The sequence below is a fragment of the Corythoichthys intestinalis genome, chromosome 17 (genome assembly GCF_030265065.1).
Source record: "Corythoichthys intestinalis isolate RoL2023-P3 chromosome 17, ASM3026506v1, whole genome shotgun sequence".
In the NCBI taxonomy this organism is placed as follows: Eukaryota; Metazoa; Chordata; class Actinopteri; order Syngnathiformes; family Syngnathidae; genus Corythoichthys; species Corythoichthys intestinalis.
Window position 1 is genome coordinate 2,361,282 of NC_080411.1, and position 23,548 is coordinate 2,384,829.

General features: G+C 38.7%; 1 protein-coding gene across 2 annotated transcripts; it reads right to left on the minus strand.

The window, feature by feature from the left end:
• Positions 1–859: 859 nt before the first annotated feature.
• Positions 860–18,034, minus strand: cdk9 (cyclin-dependent kinase 9 (CDC2-related kinase)). 2 transcript variants are annotated; one of them, XM_057819785.1, is made up of 9 exons: positions 17,795–18,034; positions 13,254–13,356; positions 13,042–13,155; positions 12,596–12,677; positions 12,327–12,417; positions 9,799–9,965; positions 4,829–5,000; positions 1,885–2,033; positions 860–1,685 (listed from the first exon to the last, which is right to left on the minus strand). In XM_057819785.1, exons 2-9 carry the CDS (start codon positions 13,292–13,294, stop codon positions 1,320–1,322), a joined length of 1,182 nt encoding a protein of 393 aa, XP_057675768.1. In that variant the 5' UTR covers positions 13,295–13,356; positions 17,795–18,034; the 3' UTR covers positions 860–1,319. The 2 variants fall into 2 exon arrangements, with proteins under 2 accessions (XP_057675768.1, XP_057675767.1); XM_057819784.1 differs by lacking the exon at positions 17,795–18,034 and adding an exon at positions 14,476–15,130.
• Positions 18,035–23,548: the final 5,514 nt, after the last annotated feature.

A 23,548-nucleotide genomic window follows, 5' to 3' on the forward strand; every position in this document is an offset into this window, starting at 1 on the left:
TCAGTAAATTCATGTAGGCTTGTTCGATATTCCTTTTCATCCAGTTTAGGGTGCTGGTTTATTTTGTCATTCAACACCAAATATCATCAAAATAATACATGTAAATTAAAAAGTCAATTACATTGCAAAACTTTCTTACCTCAAGTGATGAAAGCTAAAGTACTCAAACTCCGATGTCCACTACGTCACCAGCTGCCAGTGAACCTTATTTTTCTTAGACAATTCTTGCATACAGCAAAGTCCTTTGTTCACTTTACTTTCTTGTTGGTGTAAAATCTAAAGTGTGTCCACATGTGTGATTTGTAGCAATATTTTCTCTTTTTTTCCTCCACCGTTCTCACGGAGCTTTTTTATTTTTTTCAACCTACTTGGAGCTTCGTCTCTTCTTCTCTAGACGACTTGTGCGCACTTTACCTTCAATGCCACTCATGAGCGCCCCTAGTGGGCCGCCAAGGAATTGCTCCACAAACATTGAGCAGTTTACAGCATTCATACCCCATTGTATGGACAATATGTCAACTAAAAGTATCGATACTTGGCGGGAGCATATCGATAACCAATCGGGTTGCAAGATATCGCGATATATCGCTGTATCGAGATATTGTCACACTCTTACTTGGAACCCCTTACTATTGCTAATTAACCTCCTGAGGCCCAAGCTTTTCTTTTTTGCAATGCTTTTTATTGCCATTTGAAATCTGACGTTCTCAAATGGGTATGCGGAGAAAGTAAAATTTTAACTTTAAAGCAGACTCCTTGCGCGAAAAAAAAATCTGGGATTTGGCATCACAATTTAAAACTTTATACTTCTCCAACATACTTCAGGGTTTACACTTTTTTCCAAAATAGACAATTCCTCTGAAGAACAAAAGCCCAATATTTATACAACCGCGTACGGTATTTGACAGATCCAATATGTACATTGTATTTTGGGTAAGTCACAGTTGCTGTAGAGTGAAGTGTGAGTTTCTAGATTTAAATTGCTCATAACACTGTATCTATCAAAAAAAAAAAAAAAAAAGGCAATTGGATTTTAAATTAAAAGTCCAGGAAGGGTGTTCAAGAAATCCAAACAATGCGAGAAAAGCTGTTTCTTTCCGTTCCTTGTATCTCAAGTATTATGTCACAAGATGACGTAGGTTATGAACGTTTTGGAATTGACTTGATGTTCAGCCAGACCAAGCAGCTCAAGCAACATAGATGGAAGTGATTAAACAACATGTAGTTATCCTTCAGAGGAGGCTACTTGTCCTGTGTTTTCAAACCCAACATTCCACAAGTTGCGCGCCTTTATTTAAGAAAACAGAAGTCTTTCCAGTCTAAAACACTCGGTCAAATTCAGTCTGACTGGTGGTGGCAGGGTTTCTGTTCTGGTTGGTTGGTTGTTGAGGCATGTGGCCTCTCCGCCGGGGAGGAGCCAGATATTCAAACATAGACGTGTTGTGGGTAGACAGCATGTTCTTCAGGTCCGACGGCATCGGGTCTGACCAAAAAAAGTCGTGGTTGAGCGCGTCGTCGCTGTCTGTGCGCTGGGCCGGGTCCAGAACCAGCAGCTTGTCGATCAAGTCCAGAGCGTACTGGTCTTTGACGTAAGCTTTGAGACGATCCTTCACTTTCCTCTTTTGGCCCTTTGGGAGCTCCATTTTCTGGTACAGCTCGTATTTTTTGTCCACACCTGGCCACACCTTCAAAAGATACATAGACACAATCAATCAAATATTGTGGGAGCTTCAGAGGAATAATAATCCTGTACGAGGCTGTTATAGTAAACTTTGACCGTGAGTAGCTGCCACCGCACAGTGCTCGCATTTCAAGGGTGCGTTCACAACTCAAAGCAAAGAATCGTTCACTCGACCACTCATGTCGTCCATATCGAGGAAGTACCTCAGCAGTGATGGAGCCACAAAGCTGGCTGATTAGCGTTAGCTGGTGCTGCTCAGTGTTCCCTTGCATGATTGGACTCCTCGTCCACATCTCAGCCATGATGCACCCTGCTCCCCACAGGTCAATTGGAGGACCGTAGTCTCGTTCACCTTCACCCCATAAAACAAAAGTACTGTCAAGTTATGGAGAATATTTACCTTTGCATTGACTGTGTTTTAAGAACAATCTCAACAAAAACTAGGGCTGTCAAAATTATCGCGTTAACGGGCGTCAATTAATCTTTTTAATTAATCACGTTAAAATATTTGACGCAATTAACGCATGCACTGAATGACCTGCTCGCATTTTGCCTCAAACAGATTTAGGGATGGGAATTGATAGGATTTTTCCGATTCCGATTCCATTATCGATATTGCTTAACGATTCGATTCTTTATCGATTCTCTTATCGATTCTAATTTGGGGGAAAAGAACAACAAACGTTTTGATTGGCATCGAGTTTGTTTAATCAGAACTCACAACCTTACAAACTCACAACGAGATCAAAAGAGGCCCAAAGCCTCAATGTTAACTGTGGCAATAAGTGGCAAATACACAAGAATGTGTAACATTTTACTGAAACATTTATCTAATAGAAATAAAAAATATTGGTATATATTGGCAGATAGGTTGTTGTTCTGCGTTTGGCAATATGTGTTAAAGCAGGGGTCCCCAAACTTTTTCCTGTGAGGGCCACATAACTTTTCCCTTCTCTGATGAGGGGCCGGGGTCAGTTTGTAACAAAAAAAGTGTGACGATTGCAGAAGTGGATAAATGTAAAAAAATATTGTTTTTCAGAAAGCCACAATCAAATAACCCTTTCTGGATTCTTCACGGAATGAAAGTAAATGAAATAAAAATAATAATATAATAATAATAATTAATAATAAAAACACTATTAATTAAATAGATAATAACCAAATAACCCTCTCTGAATTCTTCAAGGAAAAAGGCCAGGAAATAAATAACACGATTGAGAGAAAAAAAAATTTCAAAATGGCCGGACCAAATGTGGAGGCGGGCCGTATTTGGGCCGCGGGCCGCAGTTTGGGCACCCGAAGAAATGCCGCAACCAAGCGAGTGAACGAGCGAAGTGAGAGAGGGAAACACTTCTACGAGCCTAGTTCTTCGTCAATGTTAATATCTACAGAGGCAACGCCTGTATGTATAATCTTTTGTGTTGTTGTTGTTGTTGTGTTTCCACTCGCAATCGGACACTTAAATCCAGTTGTGTAGTGGTTTGAACGATGTGCTAATGCTAGCGAACGAATGCTAACCATACTGTTATTAGCAGCTAATCATCGCTGATTTACGTTGATGCAAACCTGTTTGTTATTGGGGACGAAATTGATTTGTTTCATTTCTATTTTTAGTTTCACTCTTCAAGTGATGGTTGAATAAAGTCAGCAAATTATACCAACGTCTTCTGTATGGTCATTTCGGAGTTTAGCTAGCTGTATAGCTGTCTCGGTGAGTACAGTGCAGTCTATTCCCTCCCGATGCAGTTATCTCCACCTTGCAATGACTGCAAGTCGCTTTGTTGTAATTTTTCCTCGTGAAGTGAAGACACACTTTCGAGCGTTTGAACCTACGTGCTGTCATTGTTATGTTTATGGCTGCAATGCTCGTGCTTACCCGTCGTAACCTTTCATTTTCACACTCTTTCCTGGTGAAGTGTAGTCCAACTTTGGAGCGAGTGGTTATTGGCGCCATGCTAGTTTGATGCGTCTGGACAACAAGACACGTCACGACGCAATACGCGTCTTTAGGAATCGTTAAAGGGATCGTTAAGGCTTTTTCATTGTGATGTCGAGGCCTCGAAACACTCGGAACCGGTTCCGAATTGGAATCGGATTTCGATTCCCATCCCTAAACAGATTACAATGAGGCCGTTTATGGACATTAAGAGTGAAGAGAATGCCACCGGCCGCTTGGCGGCAGCGCCGTTCCATACTCATGTTATTTCTTCTAAACGTGGGAGAATTAGTAGTTGTGAGACGTTTATGCTGTATTCACAATGCAATGCAAATTGCTATTTGTGCTCCACACATATTTCGGCAAGTTTTCTTTCTTTTAGTGGCAATTATGTGTCTCTTGTTGTATTTTGGGTAAGATATACAGATATATGTTATACAGTAAAGGCGAGTGGACACAGGCGTTCTTTGGACCGCGCCGTTTATTGGCATAAACTTTGGCAACTCCTTCACAACAAACATGAGTATCGTTTAGTGAAAGCACAACAAAAATAATATTCCTATCTCTCCCCAAAAAAATAATGTTCACAAAAAGAAAAGCACTTCAGTCTATAGTAATTAGGCCCTATTCTGACACACAGTTAAACAACAATGCAAAATGAACTGGCATTCCATATCAAAATACCTATGCAAAATACTCGTAAAACTTAGACTTTGGTCACTCTATTTTTATTATTGTTATTTTTATTCTTATTATTGAATTAACTCTACTTTTGATTGAAAATTTTACACATTTTATTACAACGAAAACATGAAGAGGGGTTTTAATATAAAATTACTATAACTTGTAACAATAACATTTATCGTTTCAGAACTACAAGCCTTTCTATCCGTGGATCACTTTAACACAAATAATGTTAATAATGCCATTTGTGGATTTATTGTTATAATAAACAAATACAGTACTAATGTGCAGTATGTTGTATGTATATATCTGTCGTGTGTCTTATCTTTCCATTCCAACAATAATTTACAGAAAAATATAGCATATTTTAGAGATGGTTTGAATTGCGATTAATTGCGATTAATTTTTAAGCTGTAATTAACTCGATTAAAATTTTTAATCGTTTGACAGCCTTAACAAAAACACTAACTTAACATTTTCTAGTCATGCACAATATGTCCGTATTTCCGCGTGTATTTACTTCTTACCCAGCAGTAGCTCTGGAGGTCGGTACCACAGTGTGACCACACGGTTGGTGTAACGGTTCCCTTGGCTGTTTTTGGCTAGGCTGAACGCTCGTGCCAAACCAAAGTCGGCCAGTTTCAGGACGCCATCTCTGGTGATGAGCACGTTGGCTGCCTTCATGTCTCTGTGAAGGATCTGACAGCAAGAGCATCGTTGTTATATACCCGTAGCCCCCGTGTGGCGAACGAGTTCCCTTCCTACGCTGGCGACGTAACCTGAATTTCTGCGTAAGTCGGAATTAACCCTTTAAGTACTCCTGACGAACTCCGAAATATGAAAAATAACAATGCAAAAAACATGAATCAAATGCAGGGTTTCCCTTACATACAAGATATTGTGGCGGCACGCCACACTAAAATAAAAGCCGCCACGCCTTGCAAATTAGATGTTTTTTTGTTTTGTTTTCTTAATAAATTATCATTATTTTAAAAAATTTAAGGCCGTTTCAAACTAGCAGCAGCCTAGCATAAAGGGTTCAGCAGCAAGCTATTCATTGTGTATTGAAATGTCCGTAATTATGCGAGGCCCCCTTAAAAGAGGAGCTGTGACTTAGAAGGAAGCGAGAAGGAGAATAGGCGAGCTAGCGAGAGATAGCGGTTGCACGTCGCAGCAGCCGGCTGTTGTTTTGTAATTGTTTTTCTTTATTATTGTTACCACAATAAAGTGGGTGATCCAATACAGACTTCTCTCCTTCTTCCCCATATCCGGGGCATTACAGTACTTTGGATCGGACATTTCGGCGAAAGTGAGCGGTGGACGGCCGTCTTGGACGGAAGGCCAAGTTTGAATGAATTTGTGCCGAGAGCCTTGCTCGATTTCCAGAGTGCCGCCGCGCTAACTTCGACAACGAGGGGCAGGCGTACTTAATCATTGCTATGCGGCTGTTTGGGCTGACGCAATCACGGCTGACGAAACTGATACATGCGCTTTTTTTCAAGTTTTGCGAGCTCTGGAACACTCCAAAAAATGACTGTCACGCCTCTCCTTGCTAGGGTAATGGTACCTCGATGTGCGTTTGCGTGTAAATGTAGTTCACGAACAACAACAAAAATATTCACCTTCCCACCGTAACTAGTAAAACTATACACGGCTATTAGAATTTCCCCCCTACTCCTTGAAATGGCTCCGTTGACAGAAGGACCATTATTGTTGTGGCAATGTATCACGTATTAAGGCTAAATATATGGAAAAAGAAAGATTACGACGGTGGTCTGCAACCCGCGGCTCTAGGCGGCTCTTTAGCGCTGCCCTAGTGGGTCCCCGGAGATTTTTCAAAGATTTTTGAGAATAGAAAAAGATGGGGGACAGAAATATATATATTAAGGCTGTCAAAATTATCGCGTTAACTTTTAAATTAATCACGTTAAAATATTTGACGCAATTAACCCACATGCCCCGCTCAGACAGATTTAAATGACAGTACAGTGAAATGCCCACATGTTAATTGTGTTTTATAGACTTTTGCCGCCCTCTGCTGGCACTTGTGTGTGACTGATTTAATAGGCTTCAGCACCCATGAGCATTGTGTAAGTAATTATTGACATCAACAATGGCGGGCTACTAGTTTATTTTTTGATTGAAATTTTTACAAATTTTATTAAAACGAAAACATTAAGAGGGGTTTTAATATAACATTTCAATAACTTGTACTAACATTTATCTTTTAAGAACTACAAGTCTTTCTATCCATGGATCGCTTCAACAGAATGTTAATAATGTTAATGCCATCTTGTTGATTTATTGTTATAATATACAAATACAGTCCCTATGTACCGTATGTTGAATGTATATATCCATCTTGTGTCTTATCTTTCCATTCCAACAATAATTTACAGAAAAATATGGCATATTTTATAGATGGTTTGAATTGCGATTAATTACGATTGATTAATTTTTAAGCTGTAATTAACTCGATTAAAAATTTTAATCGTTTAACAGCCCTAATAAATAAATATATATATATATGTATATATTTAATATGGTTTCTGTAGGCGGACAAACATGAAGCATTCTTTCAAATTATTAATTTCGTAATTAAGTTAAACTTCAGGTGGCATCGTACAACAGAGTAGTCAAATGGTGTGGCAATCTCTATTGGATCCACTGCAGGGAAAATAAACACTTAATCATGAAGGCTAATTATGTATTTGAAGCCAACTTAAGTCATTTTGATAGTAGGCTAATATCGATACATACAGCTGGTGTTGCTTTCATTATAAGTCTTATACAAGGCAAATTTTTTTGCGGCTTCAGATATACTGTATCAGTTTGTCTTTTTTGGTCAAATACGGCTCTTTCAACATTTTGGGTTGACGACCCCTGGCTCAGTACGAGATGTAAGTCGTATTATTGCTACGAGAAAAAAAGTTATTACATAGCTTAATGTAGCTGTAATCAGCTATGCATTTAACATACATGTACCGTAGCTGAGAGCTACAACATTAGCTTGAATGAAATATTTCAAATAGATCTTTGTTATGGTTCTTCTTGGGGGGCAAAAACATGGGAAAAAAAAAAAAAAAATCGCTGTGCCACGATATAGTGAGGCTATGTGACTCCAATGCAGCCCACCACCACAGCTTCAAAAAGTCCTAGGGGAAACCCTGACATGTCATGTAGGGCTGCAGCTATCGATTATTTTAGTAGTAGTCGATTAATCGATGAACCATTAGTTTGAATAAGCGAGTAATCGGATAAGGAACATAAAAAAAATTAAAATACCTGAGCTGAGCCAAAAACGGGGAGAAAAAAAATAAATCAGGATCCATGTCCAACAAAAGAACAATTGGCTAACTTATATAGCAAAAGTCCACTAGCTTAAATGCTATAGAATGCTAACTTTTTACAATGCTCTTCACAAATGGTTCAGACACATATTCCCACAAAAAAAACAGCTAAATATAGTGTACATATAAACTAAATTATGAATGTATTAAAAACACATTAACTCAAACAAAAGCTTCGCTTATGTTGGTCTTAACAGGGAGCACCTGGATTCAGCCATGTGAAATGAGGCAGACTAGAAGGCAGTTTATTAAGGGTGTAACGGTACATGTATTCGTATTGAACCGTTTTGGTACTTGGTTCGGAACAGACGTGTACCGAACGAGTTTGTGACGTAATGTAACCCTTACTTTTCAAGGCTGTGAGTCGATTGGGTTACAGTTTCTTTTTGATGACAAAGATGATGAGACAAAGATTTTAACATGTATTTTACAAATGAAATGCCTCAATGAATCATTTTTTTCCCTTATGAACGAACGGTTTTCAAAAGCTTAATTGGTGGATTATCTCAAGTTAAAGGGCCACACAGAAACTAATAAATTTAATTGTGTAAGCAGGATCTGTGTATTATTCTTATTATTTAATTACAGGTGTTTTAGCTCATTTCAATTTATTTTATTTAAATAGGCTAATATTTGTTTTATTATGTGTTTGTATTTTACAAATGTGATGTAGTCTTCATTTATATTGTGTATTTTATGTTGTATAACTTTAGTTCCGATGTGAATATTAGTTCCTACTTGTTTTGTTGTGGTAGGAAGGTTTTGTATTGAACACGGGGCCGTGTTGGTTATTATTATAGAAGAGAAGACACCTGTAAATCAACAATGATCTACCACTCAAGAGATCTGATGGACTCAAAAAGTGGGTTACGATTGCATATTAGTTTGAAAATCTACCGGATCCACCGTATTTTTACACGAGTGACTTCCGGTCTGCCCGATCCTAGCTAGTAGTATTGACGCAGGAGGGCCGCGTCTCGCGTCAAATAATAAACTCTGCCGTTCTTTTCGCGTGCGTCACGTTGAGCCGCTTCTGGGACGCGTTTTACACGTGGCCCCACAGCGACTGGTGTGCATTGGCTGATGGACTTTAACGCCCGCGTTTCACTGCGTTGTCGCGGCAGCCATGTTGTCATGCCGTTGACGTTTCTGGGTTATACTGTCCTACCGTGTTGGTCCTCATTATAGTAGAAAAGACGCAGTAAATATAATCTACACAAAGAAACTGTAACCCGATCGACTAACAGCCTCAAAAAGTAAGGGTTACGATACATTAGAAACTCGTTCGGTACGCCTCCGTTCCGAACCAAGCACCCCGAACCAAAACGGTTCAATACAAATACATGTACCGTTACACCCTTGTATTTATTATTCAAAATGTCTGTCATTTTTAGCTTAGAATCATTAATTGAGTTTTAATATTTTGTTTAAAAAAAAATTTTTTTTTTTAAACGACTTAAAAAAATTATTCACTGGCATATTTTAAACGTTTAATCAAATTACATCACAATGAAAAAATTAGCGTCTGTAAAAAAGTCACAGATATCTACCTCATAACTATGGCTTAATTTTATTTATTTTTTTGTTACTGTCGCATTTTCCCCAATATTGTAGATGATGAATAATTAATCCAAATAAAGAAAAATTGGAGGAAAAAAAATGTTTAAAAGGGTAAACATATGAAAAAGAACATCTCGACCACTCCTTGATGATGTCTGCGATTACTGCATCGAGACCTTTGTTATATGACCATGTTTCACCCATAAAATCCCCCCAAAATCCGGCTGTGGCCATTCACAGCTGTGTTTTGACACTCGGTGATACATGCTACATGTAGTTTTTGGATCGAAAAGATGTAAGTACGCGATAATATCTCGTTAAAATCACGGCGTCTTTATGCTCTCGCCTCCAGTTAGGGTTTTGCTGTTTACATTTTTTTTTTTTTTTTAATGCCCTCCTGTTCAAAAATGTTCTTCCCCCAGAAAATTGAGATTTTAAACTTTCCAATGATGTATCACAAATGCGTATAGGACAGTTTTGAAATTTGGCCAAATTGGGGGTCTCAGAGCGGAACCTCAAGTCACCTGAGGGTTTTCCGCCATATACCGTACATTTATACAAAACCTTAATGCATCTATTTGTCTTACCTTGTTTCTGTGGATATAGTATAATCCATTCAGCAACATTTGCATGACCTTCTTGATCTCTGACAGGGTGAACTTTACATTTGTGTTGCTCAGCAGCCCGGCTAGGTCGTGCTCACAGAAGTCAAACACCAGATAGATGCTGCCTTTGTATCGGTTATACTGGGTAGCTGGAGGAATGAGAAGAAAAAAATTAACCAGGAAGCCTAACTTTAAACAAACAAACAAAAAAAAACATTATAATACTTATTGTATTGTAAAAACCTACAATATAAACTACTGTGGAAATATAGCAAATCTCATACACATTTATAAAAATACAAATTATTATAATGTAGTGCTGCAAAGATTAATCGATTAACTCGAGTAATTTGATTTGAAAAAAGCTTTGAATCAAATTTTGCTGCTTGGAGTATTCATTTAATTAGAGTGGCTTTGTAATGGTTTGTTTCGAAAGTGTTTGCATTTAGTTTTATTGATTTAAATGGATACACTGGCCTATAGTGGCATCAGTGAATATGATAGAACTCATTTCACATGGCTGAATCCAGTTGCTCCCCGTTAAGACTAACATAAGTGAATGTTTTTTTTAATGGATTCGTGATTTAGTTTATAATAGGGCAGCAAAATTATCGCGTTAACGGGCGGTAATTAATTTTTTAATCACGTTAAAATATTTGACGCAATTAACGCACATGCCCCCCCCAAGAAGCACTGGTCCCTAATATGCTCCAATACAGCAGGTATCATACGTACATTTATTTTGAACACTGCAAAAATTCAAAATCCTATCAGGACTTACAGTTTAGACTAACTTAAAACTTAACTAGAACTTAAAAATAGCTTGACACAACAGGAAATTCCATTGAAACACATGGGAAAAACATCTAACTTTTAAGTGATGTGTGATATCGAGCGTAATGACATTTTTCAGTAAGAAATATATATATATTTTTTTTATAAGATCTAGAAGTTTTTTTTAAGTAAAAGCAGTGAATTAGTCTTTTTATTCTAGTCACCTCTGAGAAGCAATTGTTGGCTGTTTTCAACAATGTACATCGAAAATAATGACATTGATTGACTGAAAATGGTTCAATATTTGATGAAATGTCTTGTTTTCAAATGTAAATTAATAATTGCTCTTTACCTAAAAAAAATGTTTTATCCGATTACTCGATAGAATTTTCAGTTGATTACTCGATGACTAAAATATTCGATAGCTGCAGCCCTAGTTAAGAGTATTGTGAATTATTATTATTATTACTATTTTTTTAAAAACGTTAGCATCGTACAGCATTTAAGCTAGCGGACTCTTGCTACGCAAGTTAGGCACTTGTTCTTACATCCTCATTTTTTTTTTTTTTAACACCGTTTGCAGCAAAGCTCAGGTATTTTCATTTATTTCTAGATGGATTTATTACTCTTGTGAAATGAAAGTGCAATCCTGCATGGGTTGAAGAAACACTCAGGAATTTTATTTTGTGTTCGCATTAATTGCTCTTAGAAAGTGCAATCTTAGCAAGCCTTTGTTTTACGTCTTCTAAATTTTATTCTGCAACACATTAAATGTTCCTATTCCAATTACCCTAATTTTCGCACTATAGGGCGCACCTGACTATAAGCCGCAGCCCACCAAATTTGGCACGAAACCGGCATTTGTTCATAGATAAGCTGCACTGGACTATAGGCTGCAGCTGTCCTCACTGTATCACGGGATATTTACACCAAATGATATTAACCGCTAAAACTTTATTTGACAGCGGCATCATACGAATGTCAAAAGACCAAATGAAGAACCATAAAGCTTTGAACCAATTGGCTGCAAAGCTTTATTGCTTCAAGAAGCTTCATTTGGCCATCACTGCTCCCTTGGGGGAGACAGTCAACCTCTGCTGCCATCTGCTGTCAACACTGTTGTCATCCAACATGCCTCTTAGCATGCATTGCAGCACTACAGATGTAAATAACAATCGAAAATCATTTTCTGTGCTAAATATTTCTTCAGTTACTGTTCCAGTTGTTTCATCAATTGCTAGTTATGGTATTTGCTAACACTTTATTTGACAGTGGTGCCATAAGACTGTCATTACACAATCATAATTATGACATCTCTCTGTCCTGAGCATTCATGAATGCTTATAACAGATGTCATTAAGTGTTATCCGGCAAATAATCTCACTTTTGAATGGATGCAAAACATCCAGGTTGGACAAAAATTGAGTAAGTGACATAATTTGCCAAATGACACTTAATGACATAAGCATTCATTAATGTCCATGATAGTGTCATGTCATTTTGATGATGTTATGACAGTCTTATGACACAGCTGTCAAATAATGTGTTATCTAAAAAAAAAAAAAAAAATCAACAAATACGCCGCACTGGACTATAAGCCACAGGTATCAAAATGAAGGAAAAAAGCAGCGGCTTATAGCCCGAAAATTACGGTACTCGAGTATTCGAACTAGATGATAGATTAATCGACTACTAAAACAATTCGATAGCTGCAGCCCTACTATTATGACACCAACCTTTGGTTCTGCAGATCTCAATCAAATTTACCACATTCTCATGTTTAAGAAGCTGGAGGATCTTTATTTCTCTCAGAGCAGTGATTGGGAACTGAAACAGCAACCATAGAGCAATATTAAGCATCAAACGGTGAAAATCCTTACACAATTATGCACACACAAAAGTCTCAAACCCAAAAACACACACACACACACACACACACACACACACACACACACACACACACACAGTGGATTTCAATACATGAGAGAAAGTCAAGACAACTTACCCCTTCCTTTTCATTTTCCATTAAAACTTTTTTGAGTGCAACCTTTTTTCCAGTCTGTCTGTGTTTTGCTTTAAACACCTCCCTGTTGAAGAAAAGTTGATCACAGATTCAAATAAAACTGACCTATAGTGTTTGTGAAGCTTTCAAATCAATATTTGCTTTCTTTTATTTTTAATTAGTGAAGTAGTCTTTTCAAATATATGCATTACCACACATATAGACAAAGAAATCCAATCTTGCTAGTATAGAAACTATCATATGCTTGATTTCTTAGCAGTGTTGGATTACTGTACAACGAACATTTGTTACAAGAATTGGTAACCTGTTAGTATTTCCAAACAGGGAAAAAAACTGAAGCTTGTTCGTTTCTGGTGGTTACACAGCTGCGATAGACATTTTACGACAGATTCACGATTCTCTTTTAATCACATACAGATATTACTCACCCAAATGTTCCTTGTCCGATTTTAGCAAGTTTTTCATATTTGGAGAACTCGTCACAGAACGGAAATTCAACTCCGTCGTAGTATTTGGACATAATGGCGGCCTCCCGGTCAGGCCTGAATCGGGGACGTATTATGGTTATATTTTACGTATTGCATAAGCTCGAGTGTACATTACATTCACAATTGAAGCAAAACTATTCGGCGTTCCTTACTTTTCAGCCGCGGCCGAGTTGTTTGTTCTTTCTCGCTGCATTTTCCCGATGTTTTACCTCCACATTCGATGAGTTCCGTATCCTCTTCTTCGTCTTTGTTTGACTGGAATCAGGGTTAGCAACCAGCATTCATGTAAAATACAGCCACCTACCGGCCTGGCATGTGATATTACACGTTTGTTATCTGGGTCTTTAGTAAAATTCTATTTTTTAAATGGGATTTTTTAGGCACGCCTCACAGCCAGAACCGTTTGACCGATTGGCACCATTTAAATATCAAAACGACCGGAATTTTCACGTGACGCGGGGAGTTTTTCGAACAACCCCGAAAAATTTTCATTGACGCTTATGTAAGTCGATGCCATTGACGACGACCATGGAATTCCAAATTTCCCATTCATTTCCAAAGTCATTTGCATTGCATTGACGCACAAGTACACAATTGAAAATGAGGGTTTTGCATGTCCTTGCCATTGACGCCCATGTATGTCGATTCTATTGATGCCAGTGTACTTGCTATCCATTGACGAATATGTAAGTCGATGCCATTGACGGCCATGGACGTCCGAATTTCCCATTAATTTCCAATGGCATTTATATTGCATTGAAGCCAATTTAGACGGATGCCATTGACGGCCATGTATGTCAATTCCATTGATGCCAACATACTTGTATAGACCCTACTCACGTGACGTCACAGCCACGCCCCCGTGCCATGTTGTCCGCATACTAGTCATGTTAATGCATTAGCGCTTCGTAAATTCCTCCTATTATGGCGTGTTTTTCTGCTCGTTAACATTAAACAATCAAAATGGTGAAGTCGTGTGTGGCGGTCGGTTGCAAAAACAGAGAAGATAGACGGAGAGACTTGAATTTTTACCGTATTCCGAGAGAGCCGAAGAGGAGACCGCGATTGACTGCTGCAATTCGACGAGAAAACTGGGCTCCAAACGACTACCACAGATTATGTAGTAGTCATTTTATATCTGGTAAGATGCATTTAATATATATTTAGAGGGTTTTGGGCTGACAACCACAATTAAGATCATTGCTAGGCTAATCGCCGACAACATACACGTATGTATGTAGTTAGAGTGCTATCGCTAAACCATATAAACATTAAAAGCCCTAGCTCCATTGACAAATGACATGAAATACATTAGACTTGACAGTGGATGTGAGCAAGAACAAAAGATTTTGAATTGAAAATTTCGTAACTCACCTTCCGAGCACAAGATTCCTGCCGAATTTTCGTGGACGAGGACCTGTTTCACCCAACCAGCAACGTAGCATTTATAAGCCTCCAAGCTCTTAAAGTTTTTCAAACTTTCGTGAGAATAGGCTGATTTTGTGTGGACAAGATAGTTGTAAATATCAGGATATCAGATGTCAGGCGAAGCCAGCGGGTCGAAAAACATCGATTTAGGCATCAAATACGGATCTGGCGAATGGATAAACTGAAGCTTTTCCACGTAACGCCTTTATGCAACGGATCCAATGAGTTTACAGCGTCAGATAACACCGGGGCTTCCATGAATTGCTCTATTACTTGCTCGACTAATTGAAAACAATGAGAATAGGTCTGAAAAAGAGGTACAGTATGGCGGCCGGAAACAGCGACACGCCCATTTTGTGACGTAGGTGAGTAGGGTCTATTGCATTGACGCATATATAAATTGATGCCATTGATGGCCATGGACGTCCAAATTTCCAATTAATTTTCAATGGCAAAAAAAAAACCAAATGTCCCCAAATCAACTGGAAATGAACAGATATCAATAGGATGTGTCCCCCAAATGTCCCCGATTCCATTGACGCATATGGAAGTCGATGCCATTGACGCCCATAGACGTCCAAATGTCTCCATTCATTTCCAATGGCATTAACATTAAATTGAGGCCAATTCAGTCAGATGCCATTGATGTCCTTGTATATCAATTCTATTGATGACACCCCCTCAAATGTCCCCAAATGACCTGATATGACCAGGACACGCCCCCCAAATGTCCCCAAATAACCTAATATGACCAGGACACACCCCCAAATTAACTGATATGACAAGGACACGCCCCCCAAATGTCCCCAAAATAATCTAATATGACCAGGACACCCCCCCCAAATGTGCCCAAATTACCTGATATGACCAGACACGGCCCCTAAATGTCCCCAAATTAACAGGAAGTCACCTGATATTGTTCCCGAAATGTCCCCAAACCGACCTGGGTGGGGCTAAGATCTGTAATTCCATACAGCAAAGACCCAGAGTAATTTCTCCAGAAATTGCAGATTCTAGTTTTATGATGATATACTTACTCACGTTCTGGTGTGTTAATTAAACAGCGACAAAATAAATTTTAATTATTAAAATAACAAAATACTGTGTTCTTTAAAGATTATAATGAAATACTGTTACGTCAGTTCAAAATTATCTTTTGTAAAATGTTTTTCTAATTTGACAGAACTATTTAGGATTTTAAAAAAGTTTTAATATGTACGGAAGTGTATTGCATTCACGTGAAAATTTTAAAAAATGGGGGCTGTTTTTTGAAATATTTTTTTTCAACTTTGTTTTTCTGAGAAATTTATTTCTGGGGCTGTTTTTTTAAATTGTTTTTTTTTTTCAACCCTCCCTCTTTCTTACGGAGCCCGGCGTGTTTTTTGACATATTTTTTTCCAACTCCAAAAATAATTTGTTTTTGGATTTGTTTTTTGAATTAGTTAAAGTATCTCGACAACTCACGAGTGCTTAAATTTTGAATACATTTTTTTTCTTGGAAGCCATTAGCGTTAGCCAAGCTCAGGAACTTTTTTTTTTCCCCAAAAACAGCCTTTTGAAGGTGTCGCGAGAGGTGTCCTCCAGTTTTGAACTTGCAGGATGCGGTTCCTGCGAAATTTCCAAGTATTTTGATTACTTGAATTTTGAATAAATAATATTTCCTTGGTAGCCAAGTAGAGCTGAAACGAGTACTCGAGCAACTCGAGTAACTCGAGTTTAAAAACTGATCCGAGTAATTTTATTCACCTCGAGTAATCGTTTATTTTGACAGCTTTAAGCATCACGTTTTGCTCGGACTACTTTTAATGCGGGACAACGCGCTGTCACGTGCGGAGAGGAAGAAGGGGAAAAAAAAAAACTTACTGCAGCTGACAGCCGCCACAAACGACGCCGACGTTGCCAAATACTAGCCCGCACGATGCTACGTTGGTAACAGCTAGCGTCTGATGCGTCTCATAAAGATCACATGTATGTTGAACTAGATGCGCAATGACAGACTCGGCCGCGTCTGGGCAGCGTTATTAAACAGCCGCCATCTTAAAGCAGTACAGCGCTAAGCGCTAATAAAGAGCGCTAAGCGCTAATAAATAAGATTAACGTTACTGTCGCTACTAGCTCACGTAAAGTTAGCCCTGCGGAGGACTAGGTTTCAATTAATTATGACCACTGTCGTTGCGTGGCTAACGCGTCTTACATACAGGCTTTAAGATAACATAGCATTGTGGAGTGATGAGGGTGTAAAATAAAAACTTAATCATGCTAACTATCAATTTTAGCTCAGGAGTCATTGCTGGAAAAAGCACCAAGTAGCACTGGTCCCTAATGTGCTCCAGTACAGCCTGTATCATACATTTATTTTGAACACTGCAAAAACTCAAAATCCTATCAGGACTTGCAGTTCAGACTAACTTAAAACTTAACTAGAACTTAAAAATGGCTTGACACAAAGAGAAATTCAATTGAAACACGTGGGAAAAAATGAATTATCGCACACTAAAATTTGTTATCGCGACAGGCCTAATATTAATGCGTACCTTGGATAGAAAGACATGCAGTTCTTAAAAGATAAATCTTCGTACAAGTTTTCATAATTTGATATTATAAGCCCTCTTAAATGTTTTTGTTTGAATATTGGTAAAATTATTTGAACTAGTAGGTCGCCACGGTAACGTCACAGGGCCACGCTGTCGTACTTCAGTGTCACTCTGAAAAAAAAAAAACGTGTCCCTCTTTAATTATGTAAGGTAGTGATTTAAATACACCATAAGGTGTCAGTGGCGAGTTGTAAATTAATAAGGGATCAAGCCAATGGGTGGGTTTTGTTCCTTGACTGACGCCGTAGTTTTAGCCTGGTACACCAGACTCAACGCTGTTCCAGCTATTGAGTCTGGCCATCATTCCCACGGAAACAATTTCCAGGACGGAGCAAGCCACAGCAAAGAAAAGGCCAACAGGATGTGACAAAGTACACTAAACTATTCATTATTGCTCTATACGTTTACATACGTGTTTACACACATGCACACACACACACACAGACATACTGTATATATATATATATATATATATATATACACAGTGGTACCTCTACATACGATCACTTCGACACATGATCTTTGTTTCTACATCCGACGAGTTGCTCGAAATACGACGACATGACAGCACTGCAAACGAACGCACGGTGGATTTTCTTGTGTGAGAAATCAACACAGTTTTCAAAAAAAGTTGATACAGTTGGAGAAACAAGGAAAAAAGTGATGCTTACCTTTGAAATGAAGATGCAAGTTATAGAAAAATATGAGCTTGGGGTGCGTGTCCCTGAACTGGCTCAACAATACAGCTCCGTGGTCCTCTTCCGACCACCGTTCGCCACTATTTATAAGTTAAGGTGAAAATTATCATTGTGGTAACATTGCCAAGGAAATCGCCAGCTTCGTCACGTTTTTATCATTTATTTAAGAACTTATCCAACACAAAACGCCCATTAAGCAGTTGACCGCTCTCAAGAAAACGAAAGTATTATCTCTACCGCACCGACCTAGCTCACTTCGCGGTGCGTTCAGGGACAGTAAAAAGCCTGAACTGGCTCAACAATACAGCTCCGTGGTCCTCTTCCGACCACCGTTCGCCACTATTTATAAGTTAAGGTGAAAATTATCATTGTGGTAACATTGCCAAGGAAATCGCCAGCTTCGTCACGTTTTTATCATTAATTTAAGAACTTATCCAACACAAAACGCCCATTGTCTTAAGCAGTTGACTGCTCTCAAGAAAACGAAAGTATTATCTCTACCGCACCGACCTATCTCACTTCGCGGTGCGTTCAGGGACAGTAAAAAGTGTCCGCCATATTAGAATCCGATTCGTTACATTATTTACAGGAATAATTATTAATTATTCTTCTTATTATTATATTATTCTGAATTATTTATTTATAACTTATTTGTTTTTCTATGTTTAATTGCCATTTGTAACAGTGCCAGCAGTATTTATTAAGAATTTAGTATATGTTTTTAGGCTTTGGAACGAATTAATGGAATTATAATGTATTCCTATGGGAAAATCCTGCTCGACATACGACCATTTCGACTTACAAACAAGGTCCTGGAACGAATTAAATTCGTATGTAGAGGTACCACTGTATATATATACTGTATTATCTTCTCATCTTAAATGAATGCAGAAAATGCACAAATGCGTGTGTAAAGATTCACCAGAATGCAGGAAATTACGAAGTTGATACTCTAAACGTGTGTGTCCCCCCCGGCACTGGTGTTTGGGCCCAAAGTGTTATCTTTTCATGGGGCCCAAAATCCCTGGCAGCACCCCTGGCTCCGGCCGCCCCGTTTATTGCCATAAGCTTCAGCAACTCCTTCACAACAAGCATAAGTATCATATAGTGAAAATACAACAAAAATGATACTCATACCTCTCCAGAAAAATAAATCTTCATAAAAAGAAAAGTGCGTCAATCTATTAATGAGGCTTTATTCTCACACAGGTAAACAACAAGGCAAAGAACTGGCGTTCACAAATTCACATTAGAAATATATATATATATATATATACAGTGATACCTCAGCTCACGAACGCTTAAGCTCACAAACTTTTCGCCTCAAGAACATTAAATTGGCGAGCATATAGTCTCTGCTGACGAACTAGTTTTCGGCGGACGAACCAAACCACGCGGTCAAACAGCGCCACGAGAAGCTGACGCACGCTCACGGCGTCCCAGTTCGTCCCCTCCCTTTCGTTGAGTGCGGACGTGGTTTGTGTTTGATAGACATTTTGGACCATATTGAGTGTACTTTTGCGATTATGGGACCGAAAAAGACCCCACCACAGGCTAGTGTTAAGCCTAAGAAGACATGAAAGAAAATAAGGTATATTTTTGTGTAGTTTTAAGGCTTATTTAGTCGAAAATTATTGTTTGATGGGGACCTGGGAACGGATTATTCTCATTTTAATGGTTTCTTATGGGAAATAAATGTTCGGAAGACAAACTTTTTGCCTTACACACACTTTCTGGGAACCAATTATGTTTGTGAGCTGAGGTATCACTGAATATTTTATATATACAGTGGTACCTCTACATACGATCGCTTCGACACACGAACTTTTCGACATCCGACGTAAAATTTGACTCGCCATTTGTTTCTACATCCGATGACATGCTCGAAATACGACGACAATGGCAGCACCGCAGACGAATGCACGGCGGATTTTCTTGTGTGACAAATCAACACTGGTTTCAGAAAAGGTTGGTACAGGTGGTGAAACAAGGAAAAAGTTGACGCTTACCTTCTAAATGAAGATGCAAATGACAGAAAAATATGAGCGTAGGGTGGGCATCCGTGAAATGGCTCAACAATACATCTCCACGGTCCTCTTCCGACCATCGTTCGCCAGTCTTTATAAGTTAAGCTGACAATTCTTATTGTGGTAACATCTCCAGAGAAATCGCCAACTTCGCCACGTTTTTATCATTTATTTCACAACTTATTCAAAACAAAAACACCTTCTGTCTGCCGCAATTGACGGTGTTAAGAAAACATTCAAAGTGAAAGTGAAACTCAAGCTCACCGGTCTGCCTCTGGCACGTCAGCACCGCGGTGCGTTCAGGGTCAGTAAAAAACGTCCGCCACATTAGAACCCGATTCGTTACATTAATACAGAAATTATTATTATTATTATTACGATTTTGATTTATAATTTATTTGTTTTGCTATGTGTAATTGCCATTTGTAATAGAACCAGCAGTATTTTTTAAGGATTTAGTGAAGGTTTTTGGGCTGTGGAACGAATTAATGGAATTATAATGTATTCCTATGGGAAAATCCTGCTCGACATACGACCATTTCGACTTACAAACAAGTTCCTGGAACGGATTAACTTCGTATGTAGAGGTACCACTGTATATATATATATAATGCATAATAGAAATAAAACTTACTCAGAGCTCAGTCAAATTCTATTTTAGCAACTCGTTGAGCCCAACAAATATGCTGGATGGCAAGATTTAGTGGCAATATACAAATTATGACGCTAGGAGCCATTATCTGTGGTCTAAACTACGAACGGGGTTCAACCTACCCAGGGCACCAGCGGGAAACCGGGGTTGACAAAACTTGGTTACCTAGATTGGGGTCAATCGGTGCTACGACGCTGATTACGAGGTTGATTTGTCGAACCAGTTTTAACCTAATCAGAGTTACTGCGCGTTCACATCAAAGGGGGCGGATACCAGAGTCAAACAGAACTTTTGACGATGGCACGGGTGCCTTATTTCTCAGACGAGGAATGCGCGATAATTTTGCGGAGTCATGAAGAATTGAAATCCACCCTCACCGCGAAATCCAACACCGCTTCAGCGAGTAGAGCGTGACTGGTCTGTTGGCAGCGAATTACAGCTCGTGTGAATGCGTAAGTATGGCAGTTTTTCTTATGTCCGTGAAAAGAAATAAAGCCTGCTGGCATGGCAATAAAATAAGATTTGGTATAAAGTGTATCACAAAAGTGAGTACACCCCTCGCATTTTCTGCAGACATGTAAGTATATCTTTTCATGGGACAACACTGACAAAATGACACACAATAAAAAAAGTAGTAGTCTTTGTGCGGATTATATAATAGAGGTCATTTATTTCCCCCTCAAAATATAGCCATTCATATCTAACCCCCTGGTAACAAACGTGAGTACACCCCTTAGAAATTGCGTACATCCCTAAATGTCCAAATTGAGTACTGCTTCCCTCAAAAATGTCATGTGACTCGCTGTAGTTCTTAAAAGATCAATGTTAGTACGAGTTACCGCACTCCACATGAAATTGGTGTGCACTCTTCATCAAATTGGTGTGCATGGCTGTCACCCCAGGAGGAAGCCTCTTCTGAAGACGGTACACAAGAAAGCCTGCCCGTCTCATCAGACCATAGGACATGGCTCCAGTAATCCATGTGCTTTGTTGACATGTCTTCTGCAAACTGTTTGCGGGCTTTCTTGTGTACTGTCTTCAGAAAAGGCTTCCTCCCTGGGTGACAGCCATGCACACCGATTTGATGTAGATGGCGGCGTATGGTCTGAGCACTAACAGGCTGACCCCCCCCCCACCTCTTCTATCTCTGCAGTAATGCTGACAGCACTCCTGTTACGAGTCACATGACCTTTTGGAGGGAAAATGACAAGCAGTACTCAATTTGGATATACTGTATAGGGAAATTAGGCCTGAACGATATATCGTTTAAACATCGCCATCGCGATGTGCGCATGCGCAATAGTCCCATCGCAAGGACGTGCGATAGTTTTTTCATTTCATTTTTATAAATCCACAAACGTTTGTTTTGAGCAAGGAGCGAGAAGGAGAGTGCACACAGTCTGTCATTCTCTCCAGCTCGCAGTCATCCGCTCCTCCCCCTCCCCTGCTAGAGCGGAGTGGAGGGAGGAGGGGCCGAACAGCAGAGCGGAGGGAGGAGGGGCCGTTTTCAAAGTGAAAGCAAGCAATCAAGCAGCACGTTGAATAGGGAAGACTGTCTCCAAAAGGAGTTTTGGAAGTATTTTGGCTATCGACAAGAATATAAGGAACAAAAAACAGCCCTGTTGACAGTGCCTCGCCATGGTTGCCTCAACAAGAAGTAATCCGTCGAACATGTGGGACCATTTAAAACGCAGGTATCTATGCATTCCTGCTACGAGCTTCCCATCAGAGGCTTTTTAGTACAGGTGGGAACATTGTTACGTGCCAACGTTGTTGTCTCAAGCCTGCAATGGTGGATAAACTAGTAGTCTTGGCCAAAAACCTATGAGACCCAGTTGAGAATTGCTGAGCAAGGAAGGTGGACGATATGCAGACAAATACATAAATTTGGGAGTTAAAATGGTTCTGTTATTCATCAGTTATTTGCTGTTATTCGGTTCAATTATTTACAAGTTCAATTGAGTTTCTGTTTCTTTTATATTTAAATTAACTGTAAATCGTATTTTTCAAATAACTATAGTACAGCTGCACATAAAGTTTTGATACTTAATATTTTTTAAATATTTTTACAACTTTGTTGCAGTTTTGCAGTTCTATATTGTTATATTTTGTGTAAACAACTCAGGGGACTAATGCACTTGCACTTTTGACAGATTTAATATTTAAGTTCAAATATGTTGACAACTTTATTGTTTTACTGAGGTTCTTATTTATTGTTATAGTTTGTGAACAACTCTTATTTGTCATATTTAATATTTTTGTTCAAATATGTTTACAACTTTGTTGTTATTTTACCGAAGTTGTTATTTATTGTTATATTTTGTCAAAAACTCAGGGGACGAATGCACCTGCTCTTTTATTTGTCATTTAATGTATTTGCTGCTGTTGAAGTGTCAAATATTGTGTTCAAGAAATTATCTATTTTGTGCAGACATGGCTTCCTGGATCCCTTCATAATAATACAGCAATCTTAATCATTCACAAATGAAACGGTATTATATGAATACACTGTGGTCACGGTGTGTCATGCAAAGTATTTCCAAACAGCTATTCAAGTCATCTAGTGAATATTTCTTTAAAAAATTTTTTTTTTTTTTTTTTTTTTTACTATCGCAATATAATATCGCAATATATTGCACACCTAAAAAAAATCGCAACAATAGTTTTTTCCAATATCGTTCAGGCCTAATAGGGATGTACGTAGTTTCCATGCGGTGTACTCACTTTTGTTGCCAGGGGTTTTCGATATTAATGGCTATATGTTGAGTTATATTGAGGGGAAAATAAAGGAACTCTTATTATATAAGCTGCACGCAGACTACGTTTCATTGTCAAAGTGTCATTTTGTCAGTGGTGTCCCTTGAAAAGATATACTTCAATATCTGCAGAATTGCGAGGGGTGTATTCACTTTTGTGACACACCGTACGTGTCTTTCTATCCAAGGTACCCTTTAAGGTCGTTTTCAGAGTCTTAAACCAAAAGTACATTCATTAACTTCAAATGCCTTTCTGTTGACGTTTCCCCTGATTTCCCTCTCTGCGCCGAGT

Excerpts from the sequence above, each read along its gene's own strand:
- cdk9 (XM_057819785.1), bottom strand. The coding sequence starts at position 13,294 with ATGCAGCGAGAAAGAACAAACAACTCGGCCGCGGCTGAAAA. Across the intron at positions 13,156-13,253 it reads AACTCGGCCGCGGCTGAAAA|GCCTGACCGGGAGGCCGCCA; the intron begins GTAAGGAACGCC and ends TCCCCGATTCAG. Across the intron at positions 5,001-9,798 it reads ACTATATCCACAGAAACAAG|ATCCTTCACAGAGACATGAA; the intron begins GTAAGACAAATA and ends TCTTGCTGTCAG.